This window comes from Lepisma saccharinum, chromosome 7 (genome assembly GCF_977018435.1).
Source record: "Lepisma saccharinum chromosome 7, izLepSacc3.1, whole genome shotgun sequence".
Classification (NCBI taxonomy): domain Eukaryota; kingdom Metazoa; phylum Arthropoda; class Insecta; order Zygentoma; family Lepismatidae; genus Lepisma; species Lepisma saccharinum.
The window spans coordinates 59,110,863-59,129,870 of record NC_139235.1 but is presented as its reverse complement, the minus strand read 5'-3'; the positions used below and the strand labels follow the sequence as shown (position 1 = coordinate 59,129,870).

At 38.2% G+C, this 19,008-nt stretch overlaps 1 protein-coding gene across 1 annotated transcript; it reads right to left on the bottom strand.

Moving 5' to 3' along the window:
• Positions 1–4,896: 4,896 nt before the first annotated feature.
• On the bottom strand, positions 4,897–5,409 carry LOC145990482 (uncharacterized). The gene has a single exon (XM_083126176.1). It carries the CDS (start codon positions 5,407–5,409, stop codon positions 4,897–4,899), a length of 513 nt encoding a protein of 170 aa, XP_082982302.1.
• Between the last annotated feature and the right edge of the window lie 13,599 nt (positions 5,410–19,008).

Here is a 19,008-nt window from a genome sequence, read left to right as displayed (position 1 = left end):
GCATACTCCTTTAAGTTGTCTTAACATGACAAAGTTGTTTTTAAAACTGATTTGACTCACCTTCCATGGTTGGCAACCAGGATTGACCAACGTCAATTTGCCATACAAAAACTGATGTTTGCCCAATGGTGGTGGTAACTTGGGATGGCCAAACATTGTAAAGATTGAGCCTTACTCTGGTATTATATCAAAATCACAAAAAAAGCATAACATGAGAAGATATAGAACATTACAGCCTACTTCTAGGTGACACTAATTGTCCAAGATCATTTGACATTAAAATTTACAAGAAGAATATGTGATTATACTACGTTATATACATTTTGCCTCACATATAACTGACATGACTGAAGAAATTTCTGAAGCAGCAATGCCATGGATTTCTCTTCCTCCATGACAATGATCCTGCTCATCGAGCATTGCAAATACAGCTGAAACTGTATGACTTGGGCTTTTAGTGTCTCAATGATACATTCCCAGATCTGGCTTAGTCGGACTACCTTCTTCTTCCGAAACTCAGAAACATCAAATCAGAGGGTGATCACTGCTGTGGAACATTGGTGTGAGGAGCAAACTTCAGATCTTTTTAGGTGATATGCTAAAGTTGGGGCATAGTGTCAGGAAGGGGGATTAAGCTGTGAGAGGAGTAAATTGAGTAACTGTGAAATTTCATAATTTTCACTGCATTCGGTCTGGGTCTGGCGATCAACTTTTCATCACCCCTTCATTTGTGTGTGTGTGTGTGTGTGCATTTGCGTTTCATAAGGTGCACAATTGAGTACAGGAACATAGTGACAGAAAAAGATGAAGAGAAGCAAGTGAAAGAAGAATCTTCACTTCAGCTTGTGTGCAAGTTAGAGTAAACCCAAATGGAGAAGTTTCTTTTTATTTTCATATTACTAATGCATCATGCATTTTGAATAACGTAAATAGTATCAAAGATATTTTTAGTGGATATCTGATAGTGCTTTTCTATTTTTATTATTTATAGTGCTATTGTGTATTCAATTGGTTTTCTGTGTTCTTTATGAAAGTTGGTCCAACATGGAAATTGTGAACACTGAGCCTTTGCAATAGTATTTCTACCTTACCTTCTTTAAATTTATATTAACTTTACACTTAATTATATCGATTTTCAAACTGCTTTTAAAAATTGTAGAACATTAAAAAAATTATAATTGTTGACTCTCGTGGTCTTCTATCTCTTAAAAAGACTTCGCTTAGTCAACAACATACTTTATTATCACAAGACCTCTACAAGCAATCGAGCTGCTCCCTCTCCGATCCACACCTTCACCCTCAGCCATCTTCCTCTCACAGTGCTGCCAGTTCCCCCCGACTCAAGGCACTGTAGATTACACATATGTTACATCTTCCCCTTTACAATAATTCCTTATACACAAATTACTAAACATAATCATGAAGTCTGACTGGCTGTTTTACAGTTCGACCAGACCTGGTTACATACATATTTTTACTGCTGTTTGTTTCAGTCTCAGTTCCACTTTTTACAGAGTTTGGAGATTCTACTGACGTTCTGACATTACAAGGTTCATATGTTGGACACACTACAGATGTCTTGACATTACAAGGTTCATCATCTAAGACATTTTTAAAAATTGGAGCATTGTTAGATTTTCTTAAATGTACCTTATTTCTTCTAAGCAATTGATTGTTTTCATCTCTAACCATGTATGACCTTGGAGAATCATGACTTGCAACTACCTGACCTGGTACCCACACCTTATCCCTCTGAATTAAACAGTTTTCACCAGGCTTAAACTTAGGTCTTTCATGAGCTGACTTATTATAGTAACTCCTAGATTTATCCTGTTTTTCCTTTAGTACTTTTTTTACATTCAACTGTACTTCCGGATTTAATAATTCTTTATGAATAGGCAACCTAGTTCTTACTCTTCGACTCATCAACATCTGAGCTGGTGTTATATCTAAACCAGCTACAGGAGAATTCCTGTACTCTAGAAGAGCTAACAACACATCACTGTTTTCTTCATTACATTTTTTTAACAATGACTTAGCAATTCCTACAGCTTTCTCAGCAAGTCCATTTGATTGTGGATACCTGGGACTGCTGGTTATAAAATTAAAATCCCATTGTTTTACAAATTTTTTACACTCTAATGATCCAAAAGGCATATTATCACCAACTACAACTTGTGGAATCCCATGAGTTACAAATATAGACTTCAGTTTATCTATTATTTCTGTCGATGTTTTAGACTTTAGTGGCCTAATTTCCAACCACTTAGAGTAATAATCCATAACTACTAGATAAGATCTACCTCCATACTCACAAATATCTACCCCTAACCTTTCAAATGGCAATTCTGGAACAGTATGCGAGATTAATGGTTCTTTACAATTTGACCTCTGATGTTTTTCACATACTCTACAATTTTGGACTAAATTTTGAATATCTGTTGCTAGCCCTGGCCAATATACCACTTTTCTTGCTTTCAGTTTAGTTTTAGCAATGCCAAAATGACCTTCATGCAGTAACATTAGAACCTTTTCTCTTAAGTTTAATGGTACAACTACTTTATGTCCCAAAAACACTAATCCACCTTCTACATGAATATCACTACGTAACTTGTAGTACACTTTTACTTCATCTGGCACATATTTCTTTTCCACTGGCCAACCATTTGTATGGTACTCCATTATTTTACAAAGAACTGGATCTTTTTTGGTGTGTTCACAAAATTCTTGTTTTCGTGATTCACTGATTTGCAAATGGTTGGTTACACTATGGACAACTTCTGCTAAGAATGGATCACTCTGTACTTTGTCCTTTATGAACGACCTAGACAACAAGTCTGCAATGTGCATATTTACACCTGGAATATACACCACATTCAGATTATACTTCAACAATCTCACCTTCATCCTTTGTAACCTATTTGACATAACATTTGCTACATATTTCTGCATTATAGAGACTAATGGCTTATGATCTGTATGAATTTCAGTTTGCCTACCATAAATGTAATAATGAAACTTTTCTACTGCAAACACAATTGCTAACATTTCTTTTTCTATTTGAGCATATGACTTTTCAGTCTCTGATAGACTACGAGAAGCATACGCTACTGGTCTACCTTCTTGCAGTAAGCAACACCCTAGCCCTTCACTAGAGGCATCGCACTGAATGACAACTTTCCTTTTGTCATTAAACACGGCTAGCACTGGAGTTGTAGACACCTTGTCTTTTAACTTCCGTAATGCTTGACTATGATGAGGTAACCATTGCCAATGAACTTTATCTTTAAGAAGTTCTCGTAGTGGAGCTGTTACAGTAGACATACCTGATATAAACTTACTTAAGTAATTCACCATACCTAGAATTATTTGTAATTCTTTCCTACCTCGGGGTTCCTCAATGCTGATAATGGCTTTGACTTGTTCTTGATCTGCCTTTACACCTTCTTTGCAAAACACATGACCCACATACTTCACTTCACTGACCTTGTACTGTACTTTTGCTGGATTGAATTTTATATTCAACTTTCTAGCTCCTTCTAACACTTGTTGCAATATTATATCATGCTCAGTCTCACTTTTTGCAGCGATTAACAAATCATCAAAGTATATACTTACACCTGAAATATCACCAAAATTCTTTTCATTGATTTTCTGAAAAACCTCCGGTGCTATTGACAAACCAAATGCCAATCTAGTAAACCTGTAGCACCCAAAAGGAGTATTGAAGGTACACAATTTACTTGAATCTTCATCTAACTCTACATGGTAAAATCCATCTTTCAAGTCAAGTACTGAATAAAGTGACTTGTTACTTAGCCTTGCACTTAACTCTTCCACTGTTGGTATTAACACAAAGTTTCTTTTAATGGCCTTATTCAAATCCTGAGGATCTAAACACAACCTTAGTGAGCCATTTGGTTTTTCAATAATTACTAAATTACTGACCCATGCTTGAGGATTCTCCTCTTTAACTATTATACCTTGTTTTTCCAACACTTCTAAGCTTTGTTTTAATTTAGGTCTCAATGAATGAGGCACTCTTCGTGGAGGCTTAGCAACTGGTTTTACATTTTCATCTATTTCTATTCTTAATTTACCTGAGCATTTACCTACTCCTTCAAAAACATCTTTATTACTTTCAATGAACTCAATTTTGTCACTTGCGGATACTGGATTAACCTGCACCCTTTTCACTAGATTTAGGCTGACACATGCATTTACACCTAATATTGGCTTACATTGCCTGAACTCATCTTTAATTATTACAAACTCTAACTCCATTTCAGACAATTGTGACGCACAGCTTAACTTTGCCACACCTAATGGACGAATTTTTGCACCTCCAAAGCTTTCTATGACCACCCTTGTTGGCCTTAGCTTGTCCTTACTTTTAATTTCACTCAATACCCTTAGTGGCATCACATTAACTTCAGCACCAGCATCAAGTTTGAACTGAATCTCCTCATTCTCTACCATTATTTTTTCTAACCACTCCTTCCGACCATCTTCTTTATTGTGGGTACTTGCACTTCCACTTGCTGCAAATACAGCAGTAACACTTAACACCTCACCACCACTGTCTGACGTGTCATCTTGCAATTCCACATTTTTTACTTGTTTCACTTTACACCCAACTGCAAAATGATTATACCCATTACACTTTTTACAACGCTTACCAAATGCTGGGCATGCTGCTTTTTTATGCTTATAACCACACCTCTTGCACTGATATACTTCCTCTTCATTTTTCTTATTCCTGTTCGTCTTATTCTGGTACGACTTATGAGGATTTACCATACCTCCTACTGGACGAGTTTCTTCTTCCTTATGGGCTTTCACGACCATCACAGCATTCATACCTGGGTTCCTATTCTGAATCGTGGTTGCTTGTTGCTAGCTTCTTTCTGCTGAACGTCCCATTTCCACAGCTTTTTCGAGTGACAAGTCTCCCTCTCGTAACATTCTTTCTTGTAGGCTTCTGTCATGAACACCCAAAACTATACGATCTCGGACCACGCTATCTGCTTGGTCACCAAAATTACACGACTTTACCAGTTTTTTGAGATCAGTTACAAAATTATCGAAGAACTCTCCTTCACTTTGTACACGAGAGTTGAAAACATACCTCTCCACCACAGTATTTTTTCTCGGATTTGCGTAATTTTCATATGCTAGCAAAACGTGTTCATAATTACTCTTGGACTCTTCCGACAAACTAAAAGTACTCAACAAGTCAACAGCCTCCTCACCTATTACATTAAGTAATATGGCAACTTTTACGTCACTAGACTTCGTGTTATGCCCTGCTGCTTTCATATATATTTCGAAGTTCTGTCGAAAGCGACGCCAGTTTTCACTTAGATTACCCGAAAGCTGCAATTCCTTGGGAATCTTGGCCGATTCCATGACGGCGAACAAAATTCACACGTAGGCACTCAACTCACCCGTTCTTCCGCCTGTCTGAAGCCCGAGTTTTATTTTCGGGTCGCAACATTTCCACACGACTGCGCCATGTCTCGTGGTCTTCTATCTCTTAAAAAGACTTCGCTTAGTCAACAACATACTTTATTATCACAAGACCTCTACAAGCAATCGAGCTGCTCCCTCTCCGATCCACACCTTCACCCTCAGCCATCTTCCTCTCACAGTGCTGCCAGTTCCCCCCGACTCAAGGCACTGTAGATTACACATATGTTACAGAGTACACTATAGATTACAGCATTGTTGCACTTTCATTAATAACTTTCAAAAGCACAAATGAATAGAGACATCTTATCTTGCTTATATAGAGTGGGCACGAAAAGTAGCTCAGATTGAAGCAACGATCAAGTGTGTAATGTATAAATACAACTTTATTATTACCATTAATACAGTTTTTGAAAAATAGTTCTTTCTAAAGGTCTGGTAGCATATGCACTTTCATTAATGGGTGCTGGAAATGGTCCTTGTTTAACTGAACAATAAACGCTGGCATAGGGTATGGGTGTCAGGTTACTTACTCATGGTGCACCCTGCAAAAGTTTCAAGAAACTAAAGAACATAATTTCCCAAAATTGTTCATTATTAACAATTTTTGTATTCTTTGATTACCTAATGTGGTTAACACTGCTTGTGCTCATCAGATATAAATGTTTATGTAATATATTAATAATAAGGTTACATAATTTATATTCATGTCAATATATTATTAGAACAATTAAAACAATAAGACTTAGGTAGGCAGGCCATGTGGCACGAATGCGAGAGGGAAGAATAGTTTACAGGATTCTTGTTGCGAAACCTGATGGTAAGAGACCTGTAGGAAGACCAAGATGATGATGGAAGGATAACATTGAGATGAACCTAAATGTAATCGGTAAGGATGGAAAAGATTGGATTGATCTTGTCCAGAATAGGGACAGATGGAAGGCTTTTGTTATTGAAGCCATAAACCTTCAGGTTTAAGAAGGCTAGAGAGTTAGTTAATATGATAATAGTAATATTAATAATAATAATAATAATAATAATAATAATAATGTATTTAATCAGAGGGCAAGGTCGGTATATGCTGTTGCCAGAATCAATCCAATGTAAAAAGAGTAGCACATACCCTGAAATAATAGTTAAATTAAAGAATGAAAAAGGAAGAAACACATGCAGAGATATTTTTTTATTTTATGAATGAATAAGAGATTGTATGCCATCTGCAAGTATTCACCAAACTGGCAGCAATTGGTCTGTGGTTCTTCCTCAGCCAGTTCAGGCAAATAGTGAGAGAGTACCTTCAATGAAGTCCGAAGATACTTCCTGCCACTTCCTTTTTTCAATCCTTCCATTGTTCTCATTAAGACAATAGTACAAATAAGCAACTTTAATTAAATCAAGTAACCAAGTAACATAGTTAATCAAGTGAAAATACTATATTGGAAACTGATGATAGGGTGGTAAAAAAGGAATGATAATATGACAAAGAATACTAACGTGACTAATTAAGTATACGATAGATTTGTATTCTTGAAGAAATAAAAAATAAGACGCTTTATTGATCTACATGAGAATGTCATATGTTTTTGTTTCTTTCGAGACAACACTCCACCTCACATTGTAATGCATGCTGTAGTTATTGTCTTATACTTGATTATAGATCATTGACACCATAATAAACATTTCTGGATTCCCATTACAAAACCATTGACTAATGGAAAAATGTTTCCTACGAAAGATATTTGAAAATAGATATAATATGTCATTTGAGGTGTTTCTTGAGCCATTGAAATTGGCGAATCTTTTCTACCCCTTAGAAAAGTTTATTTGCAATATCCAAACCACTTTCATCTTTAGAAATCATGTAAAGGATCTATAACTTTAGAGCAGGTCAAAATGAATAATAAAGTATATAAACAATTAAAACAACATCACCTCAAGGGGCCTCGCCGATGGTGCAGTGGTAGCATCTTTGCCTTGTAATCAAGGGGTCCTGGGTTTGATACCAACTGGAGTCACATAGTGGTTGGGATCCCACTTCAAACTTTAGGTCCAGTTCCAATTAACATTACTGTACATAGCGTGGACTTAAAACTCCAACTCAATGAATCAACACCAACTCAAAGAAAGCAGAGCTGAGTTGAGTTTTCATATTTTTAACATATGTATTTCACCCTAAGTTGTTCCCAGGTGAAACTTCAAAAATGCGAATGATAAGGGAAGTTGATACTCGAGCGACACTTTGATTGGTATTTCCTTAACAAATAAAAATATATTTTTAATGGGGAGGGTGTTTGGTCTATTATTTGAATGGGTGCCTCAAAATGGTGTCAATGAATCTGTAACTTCATAACAATTTCCAAAATATGTAACAAAACAAAAAAACTTCCTATGTCATCATATCAAAATGCATGATGAGTCAATAGTGGTATTTTGAAAACTAATGGTAACTTTGTAGGGGCACTACCTCCAAATTTTTAAATGGGAGTGAGGGTCCAATGACATCTTGTTGAGTAGATCTTTTAATATGAAACATTTCTAAAAGGCATTTCTTGTGTCTAAAACTGATTTCAGGTTTTCTCTTCTGCTTAAATTAGTAACAGTGTTTTTTTCTAAATCCATAAAACAAGAATTGCTTTCTATTATGTACTCCCAATTATGGCCCAAGTTTTTCTCAGTACTGTTTCTTCATAATAATTCCTTCGTCTGTTACAAAATTACAAATGATGATGTAAATTAGAAGTAGTTTTTGGACTCCTGTTCAAATGTGTAGCTGAAAAATGTTTGGAATAAAATTTGCTTCAAATTAAGAGACCTATCCAGTAAGGTGTCAATGAAGCACCTTTCCCATTTGAACATTTCAAAGAATAACACAGGAAACCCTTTGGAGCAACCATGAATTTTCAAAATAACCACATTTCACTCTCCTTACTGCATTTCATGTGATGGCAGAAAAGTTTACATTGTGTTATTTATTTCGATGACACTAGCCTGCTTCAAAGTTAAAGTTCATAGATAGAAAACACCGTTTGGATGCCCATCAGAAAACTACTGAAAAAAAAGGATGTTTCCTCAAATGAGGTGTCGCTCGAACTTTTTCCCACTAGAAATTTTTGAGATTCCCTGTTACCAGAGGCGAAACGTGACATTTTTAGGTAGTCATCGCAAGACTTGCCAATTCTCATGGTAAATCTTTCAACCAGGGGAAGGGAGCAATATTTCTCCAAGTTAAACGCCAAGGTCATACGATATGTTATGCGATTCATATTCTAGTATCTGAGTGAAAATAATATCTCACGGTGCTGTAAACGCATGACAATATTATCTCAAGAAAACAAAAGATTGTTCACCATACATTTACATCCATGATAGTTCTGAAAATTGGAACAGAAAATCCCATCGAAAATACAAAGTTTCAGGTTGCTAACATTTTTTTACTATAATATTACGAACTTGATTTAAAATCCGAATTACAAGGAATTGCACCAAAGAAGAGACTGAAGAAAGGCGCCATTCCTACATTGATAATGATGATGATAACAGTGCTCGTAATGAATGTGTGAAGTAGGGAGGCCAAACCCGAATTTATTTTTCTACGTGGCGGAGTGATTAGCACAGCGCGTTAGTATTATGTCGGGGGTTCCGGGTTCAAATCCAAAAGTGCGTGGTGGCCATGGCATTATCTTTAACAACTTTTTAATTTTCATCGTTCAGTGCCCAGAGTAAACTCCCGATAAAATTTGAAATCGAGGGGGCAATTGCACCTCTGTGCTAGGGTTGCCAGACGTCCCGTATATACGGGATTGTCCCCTTTTTAAAAGAAATGTCCCGGTGTCCTGGAAAATGTTCTCGGGACGTCCATTTGTCCCGTATTTAGGTAAAGAAAAAACGAATTCAAATTTCAAAATCATTTTATACAACAAGAAATTAATAACAATTTATAACTAACCTAATTGGATACCAATTACCATTTACCACTCAATCCTCATATTAAGAACTGCTCATTGTCGATTGTCGATATGTCGAATAAGAAGCGACTCACGACTGGAAAAGGCAGTTCTGGTTCTACAGTACAGCTATCACTTGTTTCATTTCTTGGTCAATGGAATCAGAGTGGGGTGGATAATATTCAGGGTTAGGTGATGTAGAAAATTTTCTTTTATGTCAAAAAGAAAATGTTCTTATAGTAGTGATTATTCTAAACAAAGGTCCTCTTAGACGCCAAGTGTTCACTTAAATATTAATATATTTTGTCAAAATGTTAAAAATTCGGCACAAACAATGCTTTAAACTACAATTAATTTTGTAATGTTTAAAAATGTTATAAAAATAAATTTAACTATATCCATGTCTATATGTGCCGTTTTTTTTTATTTTAGAAATCTGGCAACCCTACTCTGTGCCCCTGCAGGTACCCTTGGCCGGTTGGAAGAAATAAAGCAAGAGAGACGTGAAAAGTAATAAAATTTTGAGTGTCCATTGTCCAGCTACATTTAAATTCTGATGGTCTTGCTTTCTTTAACTTCAATGTTTGCCCCCTTGCCCCCTAGAATTGATTACCGTCCATGGTTGGGGGAGGGCATTTTAAAATCACTATTATAATGGAGATGCAGGAATGCGATAATTTCTAATCCAAGTGATGTTTCTTGAGGGGACAACACTATTATCGGGGTAATATGCCCCATGGAAAAATACCTTTTTGTCCCTCCGTGGAAAAAATGCACGTACTATGAGGACGATTAAGAGGGCAATTTCCCCCCCTTGTCCCCACGTGCACAAGCCTATGTGCACAGCAGTCAAATGATGGCATCGTGTATTCATACCCACCCTCCTGCCCCTTTCTTAACATTATGTTCCCTAACAGGGGAGCCTTCCTATACATTGAGGGGAACCGGCCTCCGTGGTTAAGTGGAGGCCACAGCGACGACAGGGGTTTGAATTCCAGCCAGGGCATGTGTGTACTTTGCGAGGGCCCCTTCATCAATTTCATCACATCATCACTCATTCTCATTTTCGTGATTAGCCAAAAGTAACCAGAAATGCGAAGTAAAATAAACCAAATCATTAAACCGATCAGGGGAAATAGGAAGTATGCACATATTTGATCCTAATAAGCTCACTGCACCCAAGGCCAAATTACGAAAATAAATATACGAGTGATGATACGTGTATGATACGAAAGTAAAAGTGAAATGCGTTGTAGCAGAAGGTACAGTCTAATGAGTAGGGTTACATAAATGTTATATGGCATATACCGTCGACCACAACTCTGCTAAACATGTTTCCTTCCTAGCTGAAAGTTCCTAGCTCTAATGATCACACAGCGCATATGATGTTCCGGGTATATCTCGGGCAAGAGAATGAATACAAGTCTCTGCACAAGTAGTGACGCCAGGCAACTTCATCAATGAACAAGTGAGAAGGAACGTGATTGCGTGTAGGGGGAAGGCGACGGCAAGACAACCAAAGGGCTGCATTGTGTGCCTTTTACCTACCCACGCCCGCTTGCTCGCGAGGACAGGTATACCTGCTCGCCTGCCCACGGCAACGAGTCGACTTGCGTCTTTACCCGGGTTCTTGGTCTTCAAGGCGCTCTGCGCTTACAAGGTAACTGGGCATTTAACAAGACCCGGGCGCCTGCAAAACCTGCTGGAAGGAAACAGCCCTCCGGCAGCGTGTCGCTCCAGGTGTTTCATCACCACGTGGACGGCTGCAGCCAGTGTTGCCTACTTACGTAGCTCCTAAATCCTACGAAGTCCTAGGAGGAGCTCTCTGTTTTAAGGAGAATTTACAGTATATACTTAGTGATTTCAGTTCATTGTAAGCAGTTTTTATCTTATTGCCAAGAAATGCACGCAATATTACAGCTTCATTTATTTAAATGAATGATCGAGCAAACAAAAATCTTTTCACTGAAAACTAATTGTTTTTTATTGCATGGTGCCTTAACCAGGCACGCAGTGGCGCAACCAGAGGGGGGGCAGGGGGCATTGCTCACAACCTTGGACGGAAATTAAGTCTAGCGGAGGGGTCAGAGTGGGGGTCAAACATTAAAGCACAAGAAAAAACAGGCTAGCAGAATTAAAGAGTAGCAGGGCTAAAGGGTACTCAAGATGGAATTAAATTTCATATTTTTCTTGCATTTTCCTTCCAGACGGCCAAGGGCACCTGCAGAGGGGGAATGGAGAGGTAATTGCAACCCCTTGATTTCAAATTTTATGAAAGTAGAAATATATTATAAAATATTATACAGTCTCATCAAGTTCAATGCCGTAGCAAAGGGGTAGCGGGAGACGATCCTGAGCGCCGAACGATCTAAGTGAGAAAAGTTTTAAAACAGAATGCTATGGCGGCCCGTGATATTATTTGCTATTAATGTTGGTTTGTTACGAGTTGGATGAATTGATTATGTAATACGTCGCTCCATGTGAAAAGAAAATATTGTAGATGGAAATTTTACATGCCATATGTATGTACATTCGGAATGCATTTATCATGCACTTTCTTTCTTTCAAAAACAGTTTGTGTGCTTGTTTTCCATTATTAACTAACAATCCTCTGTTTCAACACAAATGCGTGAGAACCGACTTCTACCCCCTTTTTGCATGATTTATGAAGATAATAATGCCTTTCATGCTACTTTATTACTATTATTGTGATTGTTGTTGTTGGCACGTTTATCCAAGTACTTGCCCCCGCCCCCCACCCCAAACGAGGGTAACGGCAATGCCCCTGGCTGGCTACGACCCTGGTGTTCGCAGTAGAAGAGTGTGTTGTTCGACTCGCGACCTCAGCGTCGAACGTGACATGTTTCAGTCCTGCCCTATATCACTATATACACGTATATTGGTTGTTTACGACATATACTTATGGATCCTGTGCCACGGAAAACCTATTTCAATGTGTGTGTGTGGGGGGGGGGTAGCAACAATCGTCGTAAATCTCATTTCATTGGTGATGTGGCTTACGAAGCTTTGAGTTCCCTTTTTTAAGTAGTGAAAATCTATTGCAGTTGGCAACACTGCAGAACGGTGTGGGTCCGGTGCAGTTTCTACTCGAAGTAACTACGTCACGCAGAGGGAGGGGCCTGCAGTTGATGGAAAGAACTAACTGAGACCTACTAGGTATCGTAAGACTGCGGGTACCCGGCGGGTCTACAATGCCTGCCAGGAACGATCTGGGCAGGTGGCCAGACAAGCTGCTCAAGCGAGGATGTTGCGCAGGTTGCATGGTATTTTAGGAGCGATGTCTCGCGAACGGGTCTGCTCCAGGTCTTGTGCAGGCCTCTGAAGACAACCAGCTTACCGAGCAGCGTGTACTACTTCGCTCTGCCCACTCGATTTGTCCCCCCACCTCTGTCGCTATGCGCGGTCTTTCTCCTTAGATTCCGGGATAGAGTTATAGGTCTTATTCTCAGCATACGCCAATGATACGCGCGTGTGTGTCTACATTGCGATATCGAAAGAAAGAAACATCGAGAGAAAACAGGCAGAGGTGAAAGAAGATGATGAAGAAGAAGAGGGGAACAATATAGAATCGTTTCTTTTTCTCCCAAAGTTACCTATCGTCTCTCTCTCAATTTTCTATTAAATCTTTATCTCCCTCTATTTTTATGTATGATTTTTCCTCTTCCTGTGTGCTGTTCTTTTTTTGGGGGAAACAATATGGAACTACAGAGTTCTATTGTTTCTGTTTCTTTTTCTCATTCAGTTATCTAATTCCCATATATATATATATATATATATATATATATATATATATATATATATATATATATATATATACCGCGTGAGGCACCTAAAAGTACCACCTGAAATAGCGAAGAAACCAGAAACAGTAGCGATGTGAGGTTTGCGGGAAACAATAATATCAAATGGGGCTCGTAAATCGGAGGTATGGGGTGGGTCGAAAAATATCGACAAATGGGGCATCTGGAGCGAAGTCATATTTTTTTAAATGGAACGATATAAAAAAAACATGCATAATATAAAAGAGCACACGCAGAGAAACACAACGCCGTTGGTCTCATGCATCTACTGCACATAGGAACGAAGATATGGCCATGTGAAAATATGTAAACAAACTAACAAGTGGCCCACTTGACCGTCAGTACCACGGCATGTACAAGTATGAGATGTCGGAAGCCACTGGACAAGATGAAGACAGAACGTGTTAAAGGAAGAAAAAATACAATAGACATCGTCAGCACCATGTATTTGACAGTGTTACAGCATAATGAAAATGACCATGACAGTATGTCGAAGAACCACTGCGTAAGAAGCGAAAACCTGTCAAAGTGTGTGTTCAAAGTGGTGGACGTCAGCTGCGATACAGGCAACGAGGCGCCCACGCAAAGATCGTTGCACAGAATGTAGCATATCGTAGGGAATGTCCCTACAGGCCGCAGTAATGCGGTGTTGCATATCCTCTGGAGTTGTTGGCACATCCCGGTAGACAATGTCCTTCAGCTTTCCCCACAGGAAAAAGTCTAACGGTGACAAATCTGGGGAACGAGCCGGCCATTTGATAGGCCCTCCACGTCCAATCCAACGATTTGGAAACGTATTTTCCACACATGCTGTAGCGCGTCTTGCACTGTGAGCTGGGCACCCGTCATGTTGGTACCACATTTCCCTCCTTGTCTGAAGTGGTATGTCCTCCAATAGTACAGGCAGTTCATGTTGTAAAAACTGTATGTATCGGTCAGTATTCAGTGTCCCTTGTATAAAAAAAGGGCCAATGAGATGTTCACCCACTATACCACACCACACGTTCACACTCCATGGGCGCTGGCGTTCCACTTGGAAAAGCCAATGTGGATTTGTCACCGACCAATAGTGCATGTTCCTTAGGTTGACATTTCCATGATTGGTAAAAGTTGCCTCGTCAGTGAAGAGGATACGTGACAAATCGGGTGTGTCGTGTCGTAACATCCATGTGCAAAACCGAACACGGTCCACAAAATCATTCTCGTGAAGTTCCTGATGGAGGGAGATATGATATGGGTGAAACTTGTGTGTGTGCAGAATGCGCAATACACTTCGCTGACTCATCCCAGCATCCCTGGCAATTTCACGGGAGCTAACGTGCGGATTCACAGCAACAGCGGCGAGAACATTTGTTGCACCTGCCTCACCTGTAGTTGGCTTGTTTCGCACACGTGCTCGTGGTGTTACACTTCCGGTGTCTCTTAATTTAATAAATAACTTACCAAACAGACGTCGAGATAGCTGTCGTCTGTCCGGATATCTCTCTGCGTACACACGGTAGGCTTCTGAGGCATTCTTTCGGCCTTCCCCATAAATCAGGATCATGTCCGCTTTTTCTATGTTTGTGAACACCATAATCTTCGCTCTTACCACTACGACTGCTTGCTATGAACTAACACGATCTCGTGGACCTGCTATCAAAACTTGCTCTGCGTAAAGGCAGTTCTGTTAGGCACCTGACAAGTCTTACATGCCGTGGTACTGACGGTCAAGTGGGCCACTTGTTAGTTTGTTTACATATTTTCACATGAACATATCTTCGTTCCTATGTGCAGTAGATGCATGAGACCAACGGCATTGTGTTTCTCTGCGTGTGCTCTTTTATATTATGCATGTTATTGTATATCGTTCCATTTTAAAAAAATATGACTTTGCTCCAGATGCCCCATTTGTCGATATTTTTCGACCCACCCCATACCCCCGATTTACGAGCCCCATTTGATATTATTGTTTCCCGCAAACCTCACATCGCTACTGTTTCTGGTTTCTTCGCTATTTCAGGTGGTACTTTTAGGTGCCTCACGCGGTATAAATATATGTATTATACAGGGTGATTGGTAATTCGACCTATTTCTGGAAAAGGGTAATACTAGAGAACATTTGCAACAATTTTGACCCTATGCACCGGGGGTCGGAAATCAATGGGTTTTGAGTTATTGCAGTTTGTAAATTTTCGTGACATATTCCGACTTGCGACCAAAAACCTACTAATTGTGAAAAAACTACTACACCCTGGGCACTTAATCGATATATTGCTAACAGCTGACGAATGAGTGACTACTGGGGAAAAAAATCATGCCCAAATTCCCATACCTACAGAAAGAAACAGTCATTGGGGCACACGTCATGAAGAAATTTGGAAATTATCGTTTAAATCGAAGAGTATTACTCAAAAAAATGGTAACACACTTAGCGTGAAAATTACGGAAAAACTTCCTCGTTTCATAAGCTCTCCAAAAAGATACAAATGTTGTCAACTGGCACACTGGTTGTGGGAAAAATCTGAATAAAAAGCGGAGAAGGCGCGTTATAGATAAACGAAAGAAAGATAAATAATAAATAATAAGAAGATAAACGAAAGGAATAAAAAAAAGATGATGAAAATACAAGAGAAAAGGAGAAACAATCTCTGCTTCAGTATCTAGCCGATGAGCGGAAGAAAGAAAAAGATGAGGAATGAAAACAGAAGGCAGAAGAAGAAGATAAGATGAATGAAAGAGAAACAAGGTGATGAAGATAGACGAAAAAAGAGAAAGAAGAAGAATAAAAGAAGCTTCAGGTCAGGTTGAACTCTCTTAGCTCTGACATAAAGAAATTCTGTGAAACCTGGATGGCTGACTTTATGCAAGGAAAGCTGAAACCCGTAATCGAGAGGGTAGTAGTGATTGAGGAATCAGTGAAAGCCTATACAGAAAAGATTCAAGTTGTGTAATTGTTCCTTGTGTCATTAAATTAATGCTCTATTGTCCCCATGGCGACCCAATGCCTTAAAAGAAAAATATGGTCCCTTATTCCCCACTGGAGAAAAAATTGAATGGTCCCTGTCCTCTCTCTCTCTCCAAGATGCCTGCAGACGAGATTCGAAACTGGAACTTCAGGAACGTCAAAGTGCAGCGAAATCGTATCAGGAGATATTGTGACTTTGTTTTTGGTGCGGATATCTAATTTTCACCCCAGTGTAATAAGTCGACGCTAACTTTCTCTCTCTCTCTCTCTCTCTCTCTCTCTCTCTCTCTATATATATATATATATATATATATATATTATATAATATATATATATATATATATATATATATATATATATATATATGTGTGTGTGTGTGTGTGTGTATCCACTAATGACGCACCAAATATGAAAGATCACACACGTGGAGGAAAACTAAAATGTCATATACAAGTCCACTTATTTGTCACAAACAAGATAATTTATCAATAACATTACCTCATTACATGAGTACATGAGTAATTTATCACTAGCAGACAAACATTATATGTTGTTTGCAGGAAAATTCCACACTAAAAGTACAAATCACCAACCCTGAGACCTGCTGTAAACAAAACCACGTGCATACAGAAATCATTGCAAACTCATAGAAGTAAAATTATCCACACGAAAATCCAGCGTTGTTACAGGATTCATTACGTAAGGTAAAACAACGGCCAATGAGATACGCTGCCGCTGCCGCAAATGACGTCTCACTTTACACCCAATGCACTTTCTTTTGTACTTATTGCTTCCAGTAATCATTTCCCATAAATTTGGCTTCTTTCTTGCATGCGAATTTAATATATTTTACTTGCTTTTTTAGACAAAATGATATAACATGTTAATGTATATTTATAAGGTTTGATATAGATAGGACTGTATTTAAAATTTGTTTGTAGATTTTATGTAAATTCTATCTTATGTAAATAAAATATATAATGGGCATAAACAGCCATATGCAATGCTGTAAGTTCAATAAATATATTGATGATGATGATCAAAAGAAGACAAAGAAAGTTCGTAAATTTATTGCGGTTGGAAATAGATATGGGAAAAACTGCTTAGCGGTAATCCCAAGTAAAATGTAAATAAATAAATAAATGCGGTTGGAAACTTTGACAAGCATCCTAATAACGATTTTTGTTCCGCTAAATATAGTGCACTTAGTGAAATAACTTGGTGACATAAAAAGAGAAGATAAGTGTGAAAATTTTAAGGAATATGCATTGTAACTTTCAATGAGCTTAGAGATTTTTGTACATAATGATATTTTATAACACTGGTTATATCCTAAAAATAATCATGTGAACAGCAAGGAAGTAGTGTTAATTAGTAATTATGCCTGACTTGTCCTTAGAAAAATAACATTGAGAGTTCTATGCGTGCGGTAGAAGGTGTCTAGAAGGTGTCTGCCATTTGCTTCTTTCACAGCACGAAGATGATCAGGGTAGGAGCTCAGAAGATTCGCAAACAGTCCATTGCAACTGTCCCCGGTGTGGAGCAGTTTGTTGCAATTTTTTAAATAAAATTAACTTTTCAAATGTTACTTAACAAAATTAGTATATTAGTATATTAACCAATTGTTCACTTATTCATAACTATTTTGACAGGGAATTATTGGTTATTAAAAATCGAAAAAGAATAGGATGGGCTAGAAATTGTCTCGAAAGAAAAAAAATTATACTGATCACTAATAACCTGTTTCCAGTGCAATTGTGAATTGTAAAAAATTGGATGAGAATAGCTACAGTACACATTTAATTGTTTTATAAGTCATACTTACTTTGTTGTGCTTGTTGATTGAATTTGGCTTCAACTTCTTTCTGACTGTGAAAAAATGACTTCATTTGCAAAACTTAAAAAGCAATAACAAAAAAAACGCAGAATCGAATAAGCTAAAGTTTGATATAACTCGTTTTTATGTAGGTCTACTGGTTAATTTGTAATAGGAGTCCGAACTCGAGTATCTATAATTTTTAATCCGACAGTAGCTTTCGATCTTATTTTCTCATGTTTAAGGCTCCTTCATACATTGACGAAAACGCGCAGTGCAGACGTTCCGTTTTAAACAGATTTTTCAGTTACGAGCAAAGATAGGACTTCGGGGTTTGTTTTCTATCCTTCAGAAAATATGGCTGCGTATTTCCTACAAAGCAGAAATTTTAAAAAAAAACCTGCTTAATAAGTAAATTGGGCATAAAAATGGGGAAAACCGTAATTTTCACATGCAATTATCTCGTTAACCACACAAGCTTATGGAAAACTGTTTTGTTGGGGCCATGCAATGTTCATTGTACTTGACATTAACATCATCACTCCAGAAGTCAGTTTTCCTATTTTGAGACTGTTTGAGGAAAACGAAACCCTTGCAATACGTAAAAGTGTCCCTGCACTGTGGAGACATCTCGTGCAGATAGTTAGAAGCGTTCTAAACTCCACCCACAGTAGAACGCGGAGGGATACAACAAAATAGCTCGAATACAAAACACGATCGCGAGAGACAGGGGGGAAGTGTGCGTGCGTCAACTGGACGTGTTCAATTGCAAAATATGGGTGACGGCAGCAAGTGTGTTTGACGTAAGATGTGGGCTCCGAGAACAATGAAGTTTCAAGCGCTACAAAATCGCCGGCAAAATAACTACACAGACGTTCACGTATTGTGGAAGGGTTCAGAATGAAATATAAATAATACCTATCCGTTTACAACATCATCAAATGGGGAAGTATTTATCGGTTTCCATTAGACGTTTACATTGTACGTACGTAAACCAGTAACGTTATTTTG